We start from the raw sequence: 19,532 nt of genomic DNA, 5'->3' as shown, positions 1-19,532 counted from the left end.
ATTAAATCCTTTGGTCCTCTAATTATCAGGTTACCCTCTGGCCAATGTTATTATGACTTGTGTATATTTAAAGAAGTGTAGCGACAACGTGTCACTCTATTCAGTGCTAGATATTCAAATTATAGTAAAGATAACATTAAAACAAGAAATGGTTAATACAAAAAAATATTTTAAGATTTTCAACCGGGGGTGGGCTCGCTTTAACCCCCTAAATCCGCTAATGATGTGGGAGAACTAAATTATTTAGTTAACTTAATCATATGACTCTTAAGCCCGTTCTGCCATTATTAAGAAACGCTTGAACCATAATCTTTATCTTTCCTTAAGAAAGAATCTAACTTACACTGCTTTCTTGGTATGATGAAATAACCAACCGGTTACCCAAATAGCGGGTAGGGCTCCCACCTTCTTCGTGGTAAAGTGATGTAGGGATGTTTTTGAACTTCGATTATCAAAGAAATTGTTTATTAAAACTGCAACTAGAATGTCACAATTTTTGTATTCTAACTGCTAAAAGCCTATGATATTTGTCATCAAACGCAGTACCGCTTTTGACACCTTCCTTTGAAGTGTAACATGTTTATAGAACTTAAATAAACAAAAGGTCAGTTGATTAGTAATCACGTTAAATGATTCTGTTAAATTACTGTTTTATATAGTAATACTTGTTTGAATGTTACGACAGATTGAATGCGACGACATTAGCTTTCGTCGGATACTTTATTACGTCCGGACAACCCATGCTTTGCAAATTTTAGGGGTGGGGGGGGGGGGGGGGGGGGGCGCACGCCCGCCATGCCCCCGCCTAAATCCGCCCCTGTAATGCTCATATACATAATTATCAACGGTTGTTTTACTTCGCTTATTTATAGCATTTAACAAATAACTTCGTATTCTTATTTTCGGCATCAAATAAAAATAATGGAATAAATATATTTTAAAAGACAAGGAAAGTGAATTAAAAAATATATACAACAAAAATAAGCGAAAGGAGATGTGGTACGGCTGTCAATGAAACACCTATCCACAAAAGTTAAAAATGAAGAAGATGTCAGAAATAAATTGGTCATAATTTATTTACAGTCTAAAACATCGAAGGGACTAAACATCAACCTATACATATTTATACTTGTAATGCATTTGTATATAAACATCGAATCAGAAATATATTCCTTTCCTAAACATGTTTAAAAACATTGCTGTGATAGTTATCAAAAGTACCAGGATTATAATTGAGGAAGCCAGACGCGCGTTTCGTCTACACAAGACTCATCAGTAACGCTCAAATCGAAATATTGATAAATGGCATAGTTCTTAACATTAGAAAAATGAATGAAGTATTGGCAACTGGACGTTAAGCAACCAAATATCAATCCTCACTTTTCCGTGAAGTGTTCACAATTATTTGTCTTTTTAAAATTAAAAGGATGAAAAATTCCCAAACTGAAAAGAGTTGAAAATACGCTATTAATTTAGAAGTAAAAAATATAGCAGACAGAATAAAGACGGCAAAAACAAACAAATGAAAAAAAAATAGAGAACAATTTGAAATACCATATACATGTTTAATCAGTATACTAGTAGATCACGGGCCAAGGTTGAGCGAACATGAATTGCTATCGATTATACTAAAGGTGACAATCAACTTTTTGAGGCACGTGTCGAGAAAACATTAGAAAAAATATAATTTAAAATTATGAAAGGAGTAGGTCCGGTAAGGACCGATTTTGGCCTCAAATTTCAGGTTCATCTGACGAAAGATTTTGACCACTTTTGAAACACTTAAGTGTCTATTTTATTTGATTCTATTAGTGTATGTGGAAGATTTTCAACTGCTATATTTTGGGGCCAAAAAGGTGTCTTACCGGACCTTCTCCTTTTACAAAGTCTATTTCTATATGCCATATCCTTTGTGACAGTTGTATCATTCCATCAGGTCCTTAGTGTACATTTTTGTTCTTAGTGCACTAAGGAGGTCCTTTGCGGTGTTTCTACGGACCCCATATATTTGAAGCTTTACAAAATTCTGTACATTATAGGTACGTGTATCAGATCGGACAATAATTTTCATATATATAAAAAGAATTACTGTATAAGTTATCTAGTATGAAATATGTCCACTGGACCGACCGTGCAAGTGCTATATTATATTATATCATGTATATAGCCAGTCAAAAAGATATGGTATGATTGCCAATGAGACAACTATCCACAAAAGACCAAAATGACACAAACATTAACAACCATAGGTCACACAAGGTCGTTAAAAACTTCCATTTGTTGTTGTCCACTGAAAATAAGCTCATAAAAACACGAATCCCCGTTTACTCAATTCCACCTTTATTTGTTAATATTTCTTTATCTTTTTCTTTTGATTTTATCATATCTTTTTTGTGAAATATTTTGTGTGGTCGAACATGAAATTGCCACCGATGCTACAAAGAAAATTTGTTTAATGTCATCTGTTGCAATATATGCTAAGTACTACACGTGGACAGGATGTTCCCCAGAAAATAAGTTATACACACCCCGATATAACCCCGAGGGTACACGCTACTGTCATATGGAAAATTACTGGGTCACCTGTAAGATGGTAATCAGCCATGCAACTAATTAGGTTACTGACCATGTCACTTCAATTTAAAAAGTTTATCGTTAGATATCAAAATGATAAATTCATTTTAATTAAAAATTTAAGAACTAAAGGATTTATCATTATAATGAAGTGAAATAATTCAACCAAATCGTATATAGATTATATCAAGGATTTTCTTACTATACAAATCCTTGATTATATACATATTTTTTTTTATCTATGCCGGAAAGAATTGAAAAACTGTATTTATAGTTTTTGATTTGTTTTATAGAAATCTGTGTAGGTCTCATGAAATGGAACTCACGCAACGCATGCCTAATAAAGATTTATAAATTTATTGAAAAATATAACAAAAATTTAGTTTTGATATTAAATTAAAGTTACCTTTCCGCGCTGTAATTTATTTGATATGACATGAATCAAGCAATTTTTGTTGAGGGATTTATGGGTTTGTCCATACAACGTATAAAAAAAGAAGTGTATGTTATTAGTATTTCACATGCCTTGTTTTCGCCTTGTAGCTCATTATTCAGAGTGTTTCAGACAAGATGATGAAAATAACGTGCAAGATACTTTTTTCGATCATCGTGAAGAGACAATTTTAATTCCCATTCCTCGATGCACTCTACCCCTGATGAATTGTATATTTATAATTCCTCGTGCTTTTAATTAGCCCCCCCCCCCCCCCCCCTTTCGTGGTTACCGTTATGCCAACAAATACCCGGGGCTTGATTTACATGTAAAATCATTGGCGGATCCAGCCATAATAAAGGGGGTTCCAACTACATGTCTCCATTAAATAAGGGGTGTCTAAACATACCTAAGTGTCAAAAGAGAGTTTTTCCCGACCTATTCACATATTTTTAAGGTTCCTATATACAAGGTGATAGGACGTTCGGTTCCGTTGGAATAGGTTACCTTTTCACGTTATGCCTTAAAACTTTTCCTGATGCACAGGTAACCTATTCCAACGGAACGTCCTATCACCTTGTATATAGGAACTTGAGAGGATTCCCTAGATTATCATTTATGCAATGCTTGCTCACAAAATGCTAGGGGAGGCCAACCCCGGATTCCATCCCCTTCGACCCGCCACAGAATACAGATATAATTGATAATTGTTATTTAAAAGTCATATACTATATCCACTATATAGTACTAGAACCGAACACCTGTTTTGGGATATATATACATACACAGGGGCGGATCCAGCCATTTAAAAAAGGGGGGGTTCCTAACCCAGGACAAAGGGGGGGGGGGGGGGGTTCCAACTATATGTCCCCATTCAAATGCATTAATCGTCCAAAAAAAAGGGGGGTTCCAACCCCCGGAACCCCCCCTCTGGATCCGCGCCTGATACACCACATCTTCCTATGTCCATATAGGTGATTTACCGTAAATAACTGCGAGAAAATGAATAATACACAAGTTGATAATTGTCTCTTCTCTGCTAATTTTAATGTGCATGCAATATTCACTCTGATTTACTTGTGAGACCACCGACACTAATAATAATTACCGACAAAATAATAGGTACTCCTTTACTGGGAAGAACATTTCGGATCCGATCAATTTATTGGTTCCATTCCCCCATTCTACACTTCTCCTTAGAAAAAATGCCTTGCAATGCGTCATAATTATCTGGACTACTAACTTACTTCCATATAACTTCGAAAACAGACTATAATCTATTTCACTGGATGAGATTGGGCTCACAGATTTTTTAATGGATTGGTAATTTTATTTAAAGCACAAGTTTACAAAGCAAGATTAATCACATTTTTCACCCGGCCTAGCTACACATCCACAGGCACTTGTTTCTATCCATTGGAAGAACCACTATCAACGTATATTTACGAGTAAATATACGTTGATAGTGGTTCTTCCAATGGATAGAAACAAGTGCCTGTGTACACATCAAATGGTTGCCTCCTTACTTACTTACACCTACACAAGCTAAACAAACATGTGACAACTCTTCACCAATGACCTGAGTGAAAGGTTGACGGGGGGATCCAGAACTTTTCATTGGGGGGGGGGGGGGTTCAGATGGGGGATGCTTGCCTCAGTCATGTTTCTGTGATTCCCTATATAATCAACAAAATTTTTCACACAAAAAGGGGGGCAGGGATTTCTCCTTAATAAGAAATCTCTATTTTCAGCATAAGCTCATATAAATTTGCCTTTTGAAGAACTGAAATAAATATGAGACGGCTAATGATTTTTCAGATGCTTTACATTAAAATACATCCATGTGACCATGGTGACATTCACAATTATATATAGATCCAAATTTAAAAAGCTATTTTTTTCAATATTTAAATAATGTAGGATCAAATCTTGATACATGTATGTAGTTGAAACTGTTAGCTTTAAACATGTTAAACATTAAAAAATGAACACCCAAAGTTTAAACCACGTTTAAACATGTTAAACATAAGTATGACCATGTAGTCTTTATTAATGTATGCTATTGCTATGAAACTAGGTCATTGTCACAGGTGCTTGAGGACAGGATCCTGTATGAGCCCCATATAGTCCCTCCCCCCCTTTTTTTTTAAATCATAAATCTCAGATTTTTCTATCTATATCACCATGATCACTTATTTGTACTTATTTGTACCATATATACTAATATACCATATTTATACTCTTAATATGCATGTTTACTATCAACGTGAATTTCGACTATAGAGAGCGATAATCCGAAAAAAGGGGGGTTCCAATCCCTTGAACCCCTCTCTGGATCTGTGCCTGCTCTTTAAAAATAAAATTATCCTTATTTTGAGAGTTAAAGCTTATAGATTTTTCTATAATGCTTCTCAGGGGCGGATACAGCCATTTTAAAAGGGGGTCCCAACCAAGAGCAAAGAGGGGTTCCAACTATATCTCCCATTCAAATGCATTGCTCGGTAAAAGAAAAGGATTCCAACCCTCGAATCTATGGTCAGGTTGTTGTCTCTTTGACACATTCCCTTTTTCCATTCTCAATTTTATCATGTAGTCATCGTTGTCCCAGGACATTTAGTTTTCGCTTAATTACTTTAGTACAAGTAATAGAAATCTATGAAATTCAAACACAAGTTTTGTGACCAGAGTTTTTGTTCAGAGTTTAGGAATTACATGAATTAGGGGCCAATAGGGGCCAATAGTAAACTTTGTTTGATTTTATAGAAAATTGAATTATTGGAGTTCTTTGATATGCCAAATCTAACTGTGTATTTAGATTCCTAGTTTTTTGGTCCTGTTTAAATTGGTCTACCTTAAGGTCCAAAGGGTCCAAAATTAAACTTATTTTGATTTTAACAATATTTAAATTCTTGGTGTTCAGATTAATATGCTGAATCTGAATATTTACTTAGATTTTTTTATTATGGGCCCAAATTTCAAGTTGGTCCAAATCGGGGTCCAAAATTTTACTTTGTTTGATTTCAACAAAAATTGATTATATGAGGCTCTTTGATATGCTGAATCTAACAATTCATTAAGATTTTTGATATTTTAGCCCGTTATCAAATTGGTCCACATTGAGTTCTAAAAGGTCCAAAATTTAACTTTATTTGATTTCACCAAAAAATGAATTATTGGGGTTCTTTGATCATGTTGATATGCTGCATCTAACCATGTATTGAGATTTTGAATATTGGACCATTTTAGAGGTTAATTGTCAATTTAAATTTTTTAAGTACTTGGACCGCATTCATTCTGTGTCAGAAACCTATGCTGCATCAACTATTGAATCACAATCCAAATTTAAATTTCAGAGTTTATCGAGCTTGAATGTTGTGTCCATACTTGCCCCAACTGTTCTGGGTTCAACCTGTACGTTTGTATCAAGCTGAGCCATGCATAGCATTTTTATTGGTTATTTATATATTAATTTGAAATTTTGACAAGTGAGACACATACAGATTATACTGTTAACAATATTTCAGAGTTTAACGTAGTCAAGCGAAACAAATTTTAGAAGAATAGTTGAATCATGTCTTTGTTGTCAAATGAAAAATTAGTACGAACACAAAGAAAAAGTATGGGAATGTTTGTTTTTTAAACTATTGACCAGGGTGAAAGTCTTTGAAAGTCATGACTGGCAAAAAGTTTGTGAAATGAAATAGCACAAATATTCCATTCTTTTTAAATATAACTGAATATAAAGAAAAACACAAACTGATGTTTTATAATAGTTTTTACCCTTTTTATGTTTTATAGGACAAGAAATATAGAAAAATAATGAAAAATATAAACAGTTACAATAGAAATGAGCGCAAAAAAAGATAAACAGAATACAACAAGGCCTAAATGGTAAGACCACTTCTATATACTGTAAATTCAGATTTTTCAGGGAATGGACAACTTATTGTGATTACAAAAAAAATCTGCATAAAGATCTATATAGTTACATGATATATATATATATATTTTTCTGTTTTTGCGATACTCACCCAGTCACATTATTGGCATTACTAAAAAGTTTCTATAATTTCTGAATTACAGTAATGAATTAAAAGAAATTGCCTTTGAATGATGACTCATATAAAAATAAAAAAAATGTGGTATGGTAAATGAGTGACTTATCCACCAGAGTTCAATGAAGCGGATGCAAGAAATTAAAGGCCAATCATGGGCCTGCCTTCAATAATGAGAAAACACTTCCTTTATAGGTCATCCATTAAAGATCTCAACATATAAAGATTTAAACAATCCAATTTAGTTCAACATGTTCAAAGTCAATAACAATTAATAAAAAAAAATCATGCCTAATATAAAATATTGTTTGTTTCTCCAATCCTGACCGACCCTGCAAAAATGGCCCTACTCATAAAATTTTATTGTCAAAACTAAGCCAAATATTATTTTATTCATTTCTGATATTCGGGCTTGTCGGATCATCCGATAATATTCAGGCTTTTGGGAAAAATAAAATTATTTACCTACCTAACTACCCACACCTGGCTTGTCAGAATAGGGATTAGGGAAAAAAACAATATATTAATTTAGGCCTCATGTCTGTGAGCACTCAACCTGACCATAATATAGGACAGTGGTTCAAATATTAACACAACATATGAACATTCTATAACAACTATTGCAAGTGGCTCAACTTTAAATATCACTGCAAGGCACTAAACAACGAATATTAAATCTTGGACACAAAGCACTGAAATAAGAGAACTCATAAGCATGACAAGTAAGAATATCAAATGAAAGTTTCTCAAAATGTTCATTAAAACATGATAAAATAAGCTTATTTATATTGCTGTTTTTTTCTCCATTTATAACATTATTTTTTTTATTTTGTGTATTTATAGGTCAGATATCTTGGTTTTTATGATCATCAACAGGTCCTGCAGGTCTATACTGAAGAGGAAACTTAATTGTTAATACTTTTCTACATAATGTGCTAATTGGATTATTAATGTGAAATGAACTCAACTGTGTGTTTTTCTGGAAAAAGAAATAGAAAAAATCCTACAAAATTGCTATAAACAAAATGGAGTACTATCAAAGAACACAATTGTGTAAAATGTAACAACCTACATTCATATTAACTGATGGATTATGGAGAAATTAAGAAAAAAAATAGTATCTTTGTCATGTTTGTTGTCGAAATAAACACCTGCTTTATCCATTCATGTACATGGCTCCATCATATCAAATATACAAAGAAGATGTTTGAAGAACATATGTTGCCAAAATTTATTCAACCAATTGAAGGAAGATGTCTTGTGGATTGAATTATTTATGCACTGAACAGTTATGTAGGGGGTCGAATACACAGCAGCTGAAACAGAAGACAAGTTAATTTGACATGAAAAGTGTTTATTTGATTTAATATGCAAATATGATCACAATATTAATAACATCACAAATGGTATGATATTCATAGCGTTTTGCTTATTATTGTATTGTCTTAAACATGCTAAACAGTCAGCCTTTTGTTTTTGTATGTTTAATACTCACCATGAAAATTTGTATTACAGTATTAAAGTTTTAATTATCTTTTGTATCAATAATTCAGTCTAGGAGAAAATATATTAATACTGTTTGTACTGTTATGAAATTTCCATAGAGGAAAAACATTTCCTTAAGGGAAATTTGATGTTCAGAAATTTCCCTAGAGGAAATTTGAAGATCAATGATTTCCTTAGAGGAAATTTGTTGTCTTGAATTTTCCTCCAAGGAAAAGTGTTTGTCAAAAATTTCCTCACAGGAAAAAGTATTTCCTCCAAGGAAAATTTGAAGCTACAAATTTCCTCACAGGAAAAAGTATTTCCTCCAAGGAAAATTTGAAGCTGCAAATTTCCTCAAAGGAAAAAGAATTTCCTTTAAGGAAAAAGAATTTCCTCTAAGGAAATAGAATTTCCTCAAAGGAAATAATTATGCAGCAAATTCCCTAAGGGAAATCTTTTTCCCTTGAGGAAAAAACAATTTCCCTTGAGGAAAAATCTTTTTCCTTCAGGGAAATTTGATTTCCCTTGAGGAAAAGTACTTTTCCTCTGAGGAAATTGTTGAAAAAAGGGGCATAACTTTTTCAACAGTGGTGCTAGATCCAAAAATTTTTAGGACAAATATCAGGGAACTAATACCAACCAAGTTATCAACTTTATTTTGACTTAACTCCAAAAATTAAGGTGACAACTTTTGCACTCAGCGGAATTGCAAACTTGTCCCGGAGACTGTTCATATATTTTTTTAATGAAAATAACGCTTTAAGCTTCCTTGGATAGTTCATAGTTCTTTTAAATTTTCCTTTATTATCAATAATGATTATGTTCCCAAGAACATTATACTCTTTAACTTCAGTTAACTGATTTTGTTTATAAAATTTTTTTGACTCAAAAGAATTTCTAGAATGAAAAATCATAATTTTTGTTTTGTTTGTATTTACAGTCAGTTGCCATTTGTAGCAATATTTTTCCAGTTTATTCAAAGCAGATTGTAAACCGTTTTGTGATTCTGATAATATTAAAAGATCATCAGCAAAACTAAGACTACCTATTGATGTTTTATCTAAGGACACAGAATCACAATGCAATAATCCAAGTATAATATTTCACAGATATTTGGGAGTTGGATAGATTTGAATATTCATGGCCGACAAAAAATGACAAAACTCTTTTCAAGAATTTTCAAATAGAAGACATAGAAGAAGCGATAAAAGCTACCCCTGTAAAGTATGCTGTATTTGTACAATGTTTGAACAACAAACCAGAGGAAGCAAGTGAGTATAATTGAGTACATAAAACAAAGGGGGATAACTATCGTTCCAGGAGCACAAATGAAGAAACAAATTTTAAGTGACAAGTTTCCAATTATGATGTAGAGGCTCGAACTTTTATTGTAATATCATATGGAAAAGAACAAAGTACTTAATGGAAAACACCTGTTTAGTTACATTTAATTGTTTATAAGTAATACGATATTTGCTAATACAATGTAAGCAAGATTTACGTTATATAAAGTCTTGTACTCACTAAATGCGGGGGAATGGTATCTCAAGAATAATACTGAATCCACAGAGGTAAATGTTTTATACCGATAATACATGAACATTTCATCTATGAATGCGTGTTTTCTGTAGTTATTTAAACAAGAAGACCGTCTCTGTGGTTTGGAAGCTTGCTCGCCTACATTGCTATAAAAGTCGTTTATGTGATATCCAAATTGTTAGTTAAAACATTATTTTACTTTTCGTTTTATTAAAAGAATGGGTAATGGAACTTGCAAAGAACCACAGTATCATAAAAGGTGTTGTAGCAGGCCTAGATCTTACAAGTACTGATGTACGTATACTCATGTAATTATCATGGTTGTGTTTACTAACTTATTCATGTCAGCTACGCTTATAACACGCTAACTAGTTCATTGCTGTCGTGTCGTTAAGTTTATTGACAAATTGAACATATCCAGATATATAGCAGTTGAGGAGATGAATTTTAATCGGAACAAAGTTATGATGAAAATGATATAGGATTTTTTTTTGTGTTCTTGAAAAACTTTTGGAGAAGTAATAGAATATAAAAAAGAAGATGTGGTATGGAATGTCATATTCGAGAAAACTACAAACTTTAAAAGAGTTTACAAGTTTTTACTAAACGATAATTGGATTTTAGAATTTTCAAGGCCTTTATGGTTCGTATACTGTCTTGATTATTATTTTAGTTTGAATTCAGGCACAATTTTTGAAAATATTCGAAATTTCAGTTTTAACTGCTGAAACAAATTTAAGAATAAAACTTGCAGTACGGTTCAGATTTGACAGTGTTTAATAAATGCGTTTGTCATCTGTTTATATCTCATACTCATCTTCAAAATATGAAAAAAAGAGTTCTACGATTTTCATAACATCCGCGTTTGTATGGGTATACTGCTAATTTCGAACAACTACGCACGTAAACGGATGGCCGGCAACTTAGACACTCTGTTTAAATGTAATAAAACACTTGTATTGAAGAAAGTTATACTAAATGAAGAACTATTTGATACCAAGGAGGTTGTAAAATACAACATCCTTACTGAAAACAAACGAAGACTAATTATAATAAGGAACCTGTAATTCGATGGTTTTCGTTGGTTGCTTGCTGTCTGTCACATTTTGTTTATTTTGTCTTCGTTTATTTTTGTGTCATAGATCATGACGTTGTTTTGTCGTTTTTTTCTTTCTTCATATTTTGCCATTCCGAAGCTTTTATATCATGTATATGTATAGGATATGGGTTTTGCACATTGTGAAAGGCTATACTGTACGATGACTAATAGCTACTTATGTTATCTTCATTGTAATAGGTGTCTCGTTGGTTTGAATAGTACCAAATCTTCTTATTTTTTTATTATTAATAGAGCTATCAATATAATATATATATAAAGAAGATGTGATATGATTGCCAATGAGACAACTCTTTACAAGAGACCAAAATGACACAGACATTAACAGCTATATGTCACCGTACTGCCTTCCACAATGAGCAAAGCCATACTGCATAGTCAGCTATAAATGGCCCCGAATCAAGCATATCTTCCCTTTTCTTCTATGATTCAGCTGACGAAGGTTTTGGATGACATGCAAAAAAATCAGCTGTTCAAAGGATGTCGACACATTCTAGATTTCGAGGATGAGAAGTGGATAACTCGCGAAGATGTTTTTCAAGGATTAAAGGTTCTCGAAGACAGAGGACTGACATTTGATCTATTACTAAGGTTTGTCAGACATGGAACACAACATCATTTAACCATTTTTAGGGTCAAATTTGAACTTATGAGTTGAGCTTTCCGGATGACGTTGAATATAGATATGTGCATAGGACTCACACAATTAATAGTGTTACTTTCATTATGAACTGTCAAATAAATTGTTTTAGAATTGCTTTATTGTTTAAATGGAGAGAAACTATGCATATGACCTTTGTGTTTTTCTGTTCGTGTTCTAAGATTGATGACTTTTGACTTTAAAAAAAATGCATATTGCGAAATTATTAATATTTAAATATTTCAAGTTTACATCAACAATAATATTACATTTGATATTATTCTTTAGTCTACATCAACAATAAGATTAAATCTTATACATATTTTATATATTATCTAGGCCACATTTACTGAAGTATATTCCAGACCTTATAAGACGTTTACCAAAGTAAGATTTTTTTTTATCTGACATATAAGCACTTTAAATGCCATATATACAGTTTAAAACTAGATCGAATTGGTGTAAAGTGTTACATCTGATGATGATTTTTGTATTGGATATATATGAATTGCTAAATGAAAGAGTCAAAATGCGAGACTTGGCCTTGCTTTTTTGCAGAGTCTGCGTCATCAGCGTAATTAAGTTGTTAAAGATTGTGATTAGATTAGTTATAGGGGTACCAGTTATTGTAAATCACTGATATCAAAAACTTAAAGTTTTCATTTTTGTTTGAGATCAAATTCCCATAAAATAAATTATTAATAATGCAATTGCTACAGAAACTAGATATAAGAAGATGTGGTATAATGCCAGTGAGACAACTCTCAATCCAAGTCACAATTTGTAATAGCACTATAGCTAGTAAACCACTAATGTCAAAGTACGGTCTACAACACGGAGCCTTGGCTCACACCTAGCAGCAAGCTATAAAGGGCCACAAAACGACTAGTATTTAAACCATTCAAACGGGAAAATCAACGGTCTAATCTATATAAAAACAAGAAAGTAGAAACTCTTATGAACCACATCAACAAACGACAAATACTTAACATCAGATTCCTAGAACCTTTTTGACCTACATGTATAATTTTATATGTTACAGACTTCCAATACAATAAACATTGTGCTATTTATGTGCATGTGCATTTAAACAAAAATAATGATCTTATAGTCATCTTATAATTAGTATGATAATATTAACTCTTTTAGTTACAATTGCTATTTTTTCTAGTTTAATTATATGATTACCTGAATATGGTATAAAATTGAGAAAGGAATTGGGGAATGTGTCAAAGCGACAACAACCCGACCATAGAGCAGACAACAGCCGAAGGCCACCAATGGGTCTTCAATGAAGCGAGAAACTCCCGCACCCGTATGCGTCCATCAGCAAGCCCCTTGAAAATATGTATACTAGTACAGTGATAATGGACGTCATACTAAACTCCGAATTATACACAAGAAACTAAAATTAAAAATCATACAAGACGAACAAAGGCCAAAGGCTCCTGACTTGGGACAGGCGCAAAATTGCGGCGGTGTTAAACATGTTTATGAGATCTCAACCCTTTCCTATACCTCTAGCCAATGTAGAAAAGTAAACGTATAACAATACGCACATTAAAATTCAGTTCAAGAGAAGTCCGAGTCCAATGTCAGAAGATGTAACAAAAGAAAATAGATAAAATGACAATAATACATATTGTAAATAACAACAGACAACTGACATGCCAGCTCAAGACCCCAATTAAACTGATTGAAAGATTATGTCTTCATCATATAAATATCAGGCACAATCCCTCCCGTTAGGGGTTTAGTATCATACTATCATAAAAGATATGAGAAGAACATAACCCGTGTCATGCCAACAACTGTTTAGAAAAAATGTGTTTAGTTCCGATGCAAAGACCCTATAAATGAATCAATATTAAAGCCAATTTGAAAATATGCAATCTTTAATGACATGACAACAGTATCGTAACTATATCCCTTCTTAATAAGTCTATTTAAAGGTTTTGTAAGCTTTTGAGGTGAATACTGACATTTTTGTGCTTTGTAAAGAATATTACCATAAAAGATTAGATGTGAAATACCTGAACGTATAAGATGTCTGCAGGTGTATGACTGCCTTTTACATAAATTAATTTTATACAGATTAAAGTTTGTTGTTGATCATATCGCTAAACCCTACGTCAAAGATGGAAACATGTCGCCTTGGAAAGAGGAAATAGCAGCTATTGCAGAGTTTCCTAATGTATGGTGTAAAATGTAAGTTTCCTATGTATTGAGTAAAATGTAAATTTCCTAATGTATTGAGTAAAATGTAAATTTCCTAATGTATGGTGCAAAACGTAAGTTTCCTATGTATTGAGTAAAATCTAAATTTTCTAATGTATGGTGTAAAATGTAAGTTTCCTATGTATGGTGTAAAATGTAAGTTTCCTATGTATTGAGTAAAATGTAAGTTTCCTATGTATTGAGTAAAATGTAAGTTTCCTATGTATTGAGTAAAATGTAAATTTCCTAATGTATGGTGCAAAACGTAAGTTTCCTATGTATTGAGTAAAATGTAAGTTTCCTATGTATTGAGTAAAATGTAAGTTTCCTATGTATTGAGTAAAATGTAAATTCCCTAATGTATGGTGTAAAATGTATGTTTCCTGTGTATTGAGTAAAATGTAAATTTCCTAATGTATTGAGTAAAATGTAAATTTCCTAATGTATGGTGCAAAACGTAAGTTTCCTATGTATTGAGTAAAATCTAAATTTTCTAATGTATGGTGTAAAATGTAAGTTTCCTATGTATGGTGTAAAATGTAAGTTTCCTATGTATTGAGTAAAATGTAAGTTTCCTATGTATTGAGTAAAATGTAAGTTTCCTATGTATTGAGTAAAATGTAAATTTCCTAATGTATGGTGCAAAACGTAAGTTTCCTATGTATTGAGTAAAATGTAAGTTTCCTATGTATTGAGTAAAATGTAAGTTTCCTATGTATTGAGTAAAATGTAAATTCCCTAATGTATGGTGTAAAATGTATGTTTCCTATGTATTGAGTAAAATGTAAGTTTCCTATGTATTGAGTAAAATGTAAGTTTCCTATGTATTGAGTAAAATGTAAATTTCCTAATGTATGGTGCAAAACGTAAGTTTCCTATGTATTGAGTAAAATGTAAGTTTCCTATGTATTGAGTAAAACGTAAGTTTCCTATGTATTGAGTAAAATGTAAATTCCCTAATGTATGGTGTAAAATGTATGTTTCCTGATGTATGGTGTAAAATGTATGTTTCCTGATGTATGGTGTAAAATGTTTATAAAGGCAACAGTAGTATACCGTTGTTCAAAAATCTTAAATCGATGGAGAGAAAACTAATAGGGTTACAAACTAAAACGAAGGAAACACATCAGCTACATGTATATGAGGAAAACACGACGAAACAACAAAAACAATGACGTGCAACAACAAAATAACAATGCAACACAAAGAGACGAAAACTGTAAGATAACAACTGCCATTTGTGTCGAGCCTGCAACTTTTGTTGCAGAAAGCTCGACATAGAGATAGTGATCCGGCGGCGGCGGCGGCTACGGCGGCTACGGCGGCGGCGTTAGCTCACTTCTTAAAAGCTTTATATTTTAGAAGGTGGAAGACCTGGATACTTCATACTTTGTATATAGATGCTTCATGTTACGAAGTTTCCGTCAGTCACATGTCCAATGTCCTTGACCTCATTTTCATGGTTCAGTGACCACTTGAAAAAAAAGTTCAATTTTTTTGTAATGTTTAATTCTCTCTTATTATAAGTAATAGGATAACTATATTTGATATGTGCGTACCTTGCAAGGTCCTCGTGTCTGTCAGACAGTTTTCACTTGACCTCGACCTCATTTCATGGATCAGTGAACAAGGTTAAGTTTTGGTGGTCAAGTCCATATCTCAGATCCTATATGCAATAGGGCTAGTATATTCGGTGTATGGAAGGACTGTAAGGTGTACATGTCCAACTGGCAGGCGTCATCTAACCTTGACCTCATTTTCATGGTTCAGTGGTTATAGTTAAATTTTTGTGTTTTGGTCTGTTTTTCTCATACCATATGCAATAGGTCTACTATGTTTGTTGTATGGAATGATTGTTAAGTGTACATGTCTAGCGGGCAAATGTCATGTGACCTTGACCTCATTTTCATGGTTCAGTGGTCAAAGTTAAGTTTTTGAGTTTTGGTCTTTTTATCTAATGCTATAGGCCATAGGTCAACTATATTTGGTGTATGGAAATATTTTATGATCTTTATGTCAGTCGAGCAGGTTTTATTTAACCGTGACCTCATTTTCACGGTTCATTGCACAGTGTTAAGTTTTTGTGTTTTGGTCTATTTTTCTTAAACTATAAGTAATGTGTCAACTATATATGTTGTATAGAAGCATTGTTAGCTGTACCTGTCTGCCTGGCATGGTTCATCTGACCTGGACCTCTTTTTCAAGGTTCATTGGTCTTTGTTTAGTTATCTTGGTTAATGTTAAGTTTATGTGACAGTTGTAATAAAGCTTAGCTTTATACTTAGGACTATCAACATAATATCAATGATTAGTATAGAAGGCGAGACATTTCAGCATGTACACTCTTGTCCTGACTTGGTACTGGACATTTTAAGAAAAAATAATGGATTGAACCTGGTTTTATGGCTTGCCAAACCTCGCGCTTTTATTGCATTTTAAATATAACATTACAATGACAGTTTTCAAATGTGCGTTGTGAAATGTAAGGTTTCTTATGTATGGAGTAATAATTAATGTAAGTTTTCAAATGTATGGTGTAAAATGAAAAAGTTTCTCACTGTATGGTGTAAAATGTACGTTACCTAGTATATGGTGTAAAATGAAAATTTCAGAATGTATGGTTGGATTCCTAATGCATGGAATCAGCAACCACCAATCAATCACTTGAATAATCAAACAATGAAATGAAATATCAGAACAGACACTACGCATTACAAGAATACTGCTATCTATACTGTTCGAAGCCTTCGCGTTGCAGACATATGAAACCAATTATATTGTGCAAGTCAATGACGAAGGCAGTTTAATGTAATATTATAACCTGAAAATTAAACAGATATAGTTATCAAGTAGCAAATGAAATAAAAATAAATAAAATGTGTTATAGATCTGGACTAGTAAATGAAGGAGATCTAAATAATTGGAAGAAAGAAGATTTCCAACCATATGTTGACGTAAGTTACAATACTTGAGCCAATTTTCCTGTATAAGACCCTGTCAAATAAACTAATCGTGATGCAAGTAACTATTTACGATTGGTGTTTTTTCTGAGTTCCTGTCATTCATGTAATAACATTAACGGTATACATTTACTTGCACCAGCTGCACACTTCGACAATTTTTTGTATCCAGTCATGCTCGAGGCCAAAACATTTTAAATTCCAAAACTAAATATTTAAACGTTGAAAGCTAATAAAACCAAAAAGGAACAATACTCTTATGTGTTTTTCGTTATTATTTTGAATATAAATCATGTCATACATTTTTCGTTTCAATTGTTTAACATGCGTCATTTCAGGGCCTTTTACAGCTGACTCTATGCGATATGCGGTATGGGTTTTACTCGTTGTTGAAGACGTTTAACATGTTTAAGAATAAAAGCATGACGGACCAGAGTATAGAATGGATCTCATCGGGGTCTAAGCGTGATGCGTATTATACCCCCTCCAATGAAACCCCCATGAGACCCCTGAAGATAATGTGACCATGTGAGGTGATATTCTGTCAGCAGATTGATGCCATGTATTCTACCACTCAACACATTTACAATCGATCTTATTTTAAATCGGGATATATTGATATGATATCAACTTTACATGCATTCGTCCTAAATATTCATGCATTAATTGTCGATTGGTGTTAATGTTGATTCATTTATTTTCGTAGATACACATTTTCGTAGATTGAAAAAAAAAAGTATTTTCGTCGAAATTTGAACACCGTTTAACATTTAAATTCGTGGTGAACCTATAACCACGGTATGTACAAAAATTGGTATTTGATGTATAATAAGGAATCAACAGTAAACAATATCAATCCATTCGATCCTTCATTTATTTTTTCATGCATGATTGAAGTTTATAATCTGTGCCTTTTTTCTAATCTGAGCTCTTATATTTACAGCACATAATCCAATGTTTTGGTATAGGCCGTTGTATGTATGGTTCAGATTGGCCAGTGTGTTCAGTAGCTGGTTGTAAATATGTGGATGTATACAGCTTGTTAAATGACTTATTGCCATCCCTTTCGGATGAAGATAAAGAAAAATTGTTCAAAGAAAATGGCCGGATGTTTTATTCATTACAGTTATAAAACACAATTATTTTATACAGAATAATGATTGTATGACAGTTTAATCGTATATAAATAAACAACTAATATGCCATTTATGTTTTATCTGTTAGTTTTCATTGTTTTAGTTGGAAATTATTTGAAGCTGACAATGAAAATTACAACACTTTGACCTGGCTGCCTGATTGTGTAACGTTTGAACATTTTTACGTCTTTTTTATGCCCCACCTACGATAGTAGAGGGGCATTATGTTTTCTGGTCTGTGCCTCCGTTCGTCCGTCCGTCCGTCTGTGCCTCCGTTCGTCCGTCCGCTTCAGGTTAAAGTTTTTGGTCAAGGTAGTTTTTGAAGAAGTTGAAGTCCAATCAACTTGAAACTTAGTACACTTGTTCCCCATGATATGATCTTTCTAATTTTCATGCCAAATTATAGTTTTGACCCCAATTTCATGGTCCACTGAACATAGAAAATGATAGTGCGAAGTTCAGGTTAAAGTTTTTGATCAAGGTAGTTTTTGATGAAGTTAAAGTTACATCAACTTGAAACTTAGTACACATGTTCCCTATGATATGATCTTTCTAATTTTAATTCCAAAATAAAGTTTTGACCCCAATTTCACGGTCCACTGAACATAGAAAATGATAGTGCGAGTGGGGCATTCGTGTACTATGGACACATTCTTGTTATTTATCAAACTACATAAGTACATTATAATAGACCATGAGTTCATATCTTTGAAACCAAAGAGAAAAGAGAAGAGTCCAAAATAAATTTCGCCTGGCTATGGTGTAGAATTATCCAGATTTACGCCGCCCCCTCTTTTAAAGATCAACATGGAAATCTTTTTTTTCTGTATAGTTATAATAAATTACAATTAGTCATATATAACTATTTTGATCTTATCTTCACTGATGAGTCTTATGTAGACGAAACGCGCATTTGGTGTATCAAATTATAATCTTGGTACCTTTAATAACTGTATACACATTCTCAAAACGACTAGAAACAAAAGAACCCAGATAGACCCCTCGAATCACGGATTATGACATCAAGAAATTCCAATAGAACCAGATATTAAAAATCACCCATGAATATTCATATATTGACGAACATGTAGATATGACCGTTGAGAACGGTTGAATTATCATTTAACGACTCTATAGATATCTTTCAATAGTACTAAACACCTTGATGAAAATTTATTTTCATTAAATTTTGACAAAACACTTACTTTGACAAGGACATAAAACTTTCACAAATTTGAACACATACTTTATTGCAAAAAATCTTGACAAACCCTACTTTTTATCATTATGAAGCTGTTACTTTTTTTTTAACAACAGAACGTGATTTCCAAATAGTGTTATGTGCCACCTTAAAGGCATACGATACAGTTTTGATC

At 32.8% G+C, this 19,532-nt stretch overlaps 1 protein-coding gene and 1 long non-coding RNA gene across 2 annotated transcripts in view; both read left to right on the top strand.

The window, feature by feature from the left end:
* Window positions 1-18,218, top strand: part of LOC139511546 (L-fucono-1,5-lactonase-like) — a 30,002-nt gene extending 11,784 nt beyond the window's left edge. Inside the window, exons 2-8 of the mRNA XM_071298376.1 lie at window positions 9,657-9,818; window positions 10,304-10,380; window positions 11,637-11,794; window positions 12,183-12,230; window positions 13,938-14,051; window positions 16,948-17,014; window positions 17,964-18,218. Of these exons, the coding sequence (XP_071154477.1) occupies window positions 9,657-9,818; window positions 10,304-10,380; window positions 11,637-11,794; window positions 12,183-12,230; window positions 13,938-14,051; window positions 16,948-17,014; window positions 17,964-18,152 (815 nt within the window). The 3' untranslated portion in view covers window positions 18,153-18,218. The remainder of the gene's footprint in view (window positions 1-9,656; window positions 9,819-10,303; window positions 10,381-11,636; window positions 11,795-12,182; window positions 12,231-13,937; window positions 14,052-16,947; window positions 17,015-17,963) is intronic.
* On the top strand, window positions 4,152-8,596 carry LOC139511544 (uncharacterized). Its single transcript, XR_011662041.1, has 3 exons — window positions 4,152-4,330; window positions 6,806-6,898; window positions 7,906-8,596. It is a non-coding gene; the product is annotated as an uncharacterized lncRNA (long non-coding RNA).
* Window positions 18,219-19,532: the final 1,314 nt, after the last annotated feature.

The sequence above is a fragment of the Mytilus edulis genome, chromosome 2, assembly GCF_963676685.1.
Source record: "Mytilus edulis chromosome 2, xbMytEdul2.2, whole genome shotgun sequence".
NCBI classification, from domain to species: Eukaryota; Metazoa; Mollusca; class Bivalvia; order Mytilida; family Mytilidae; genus Mytilus; species Mytilus edulis.
This window is presented reverse-complemented; position numbering and strand designations above follow the sequence as displayed.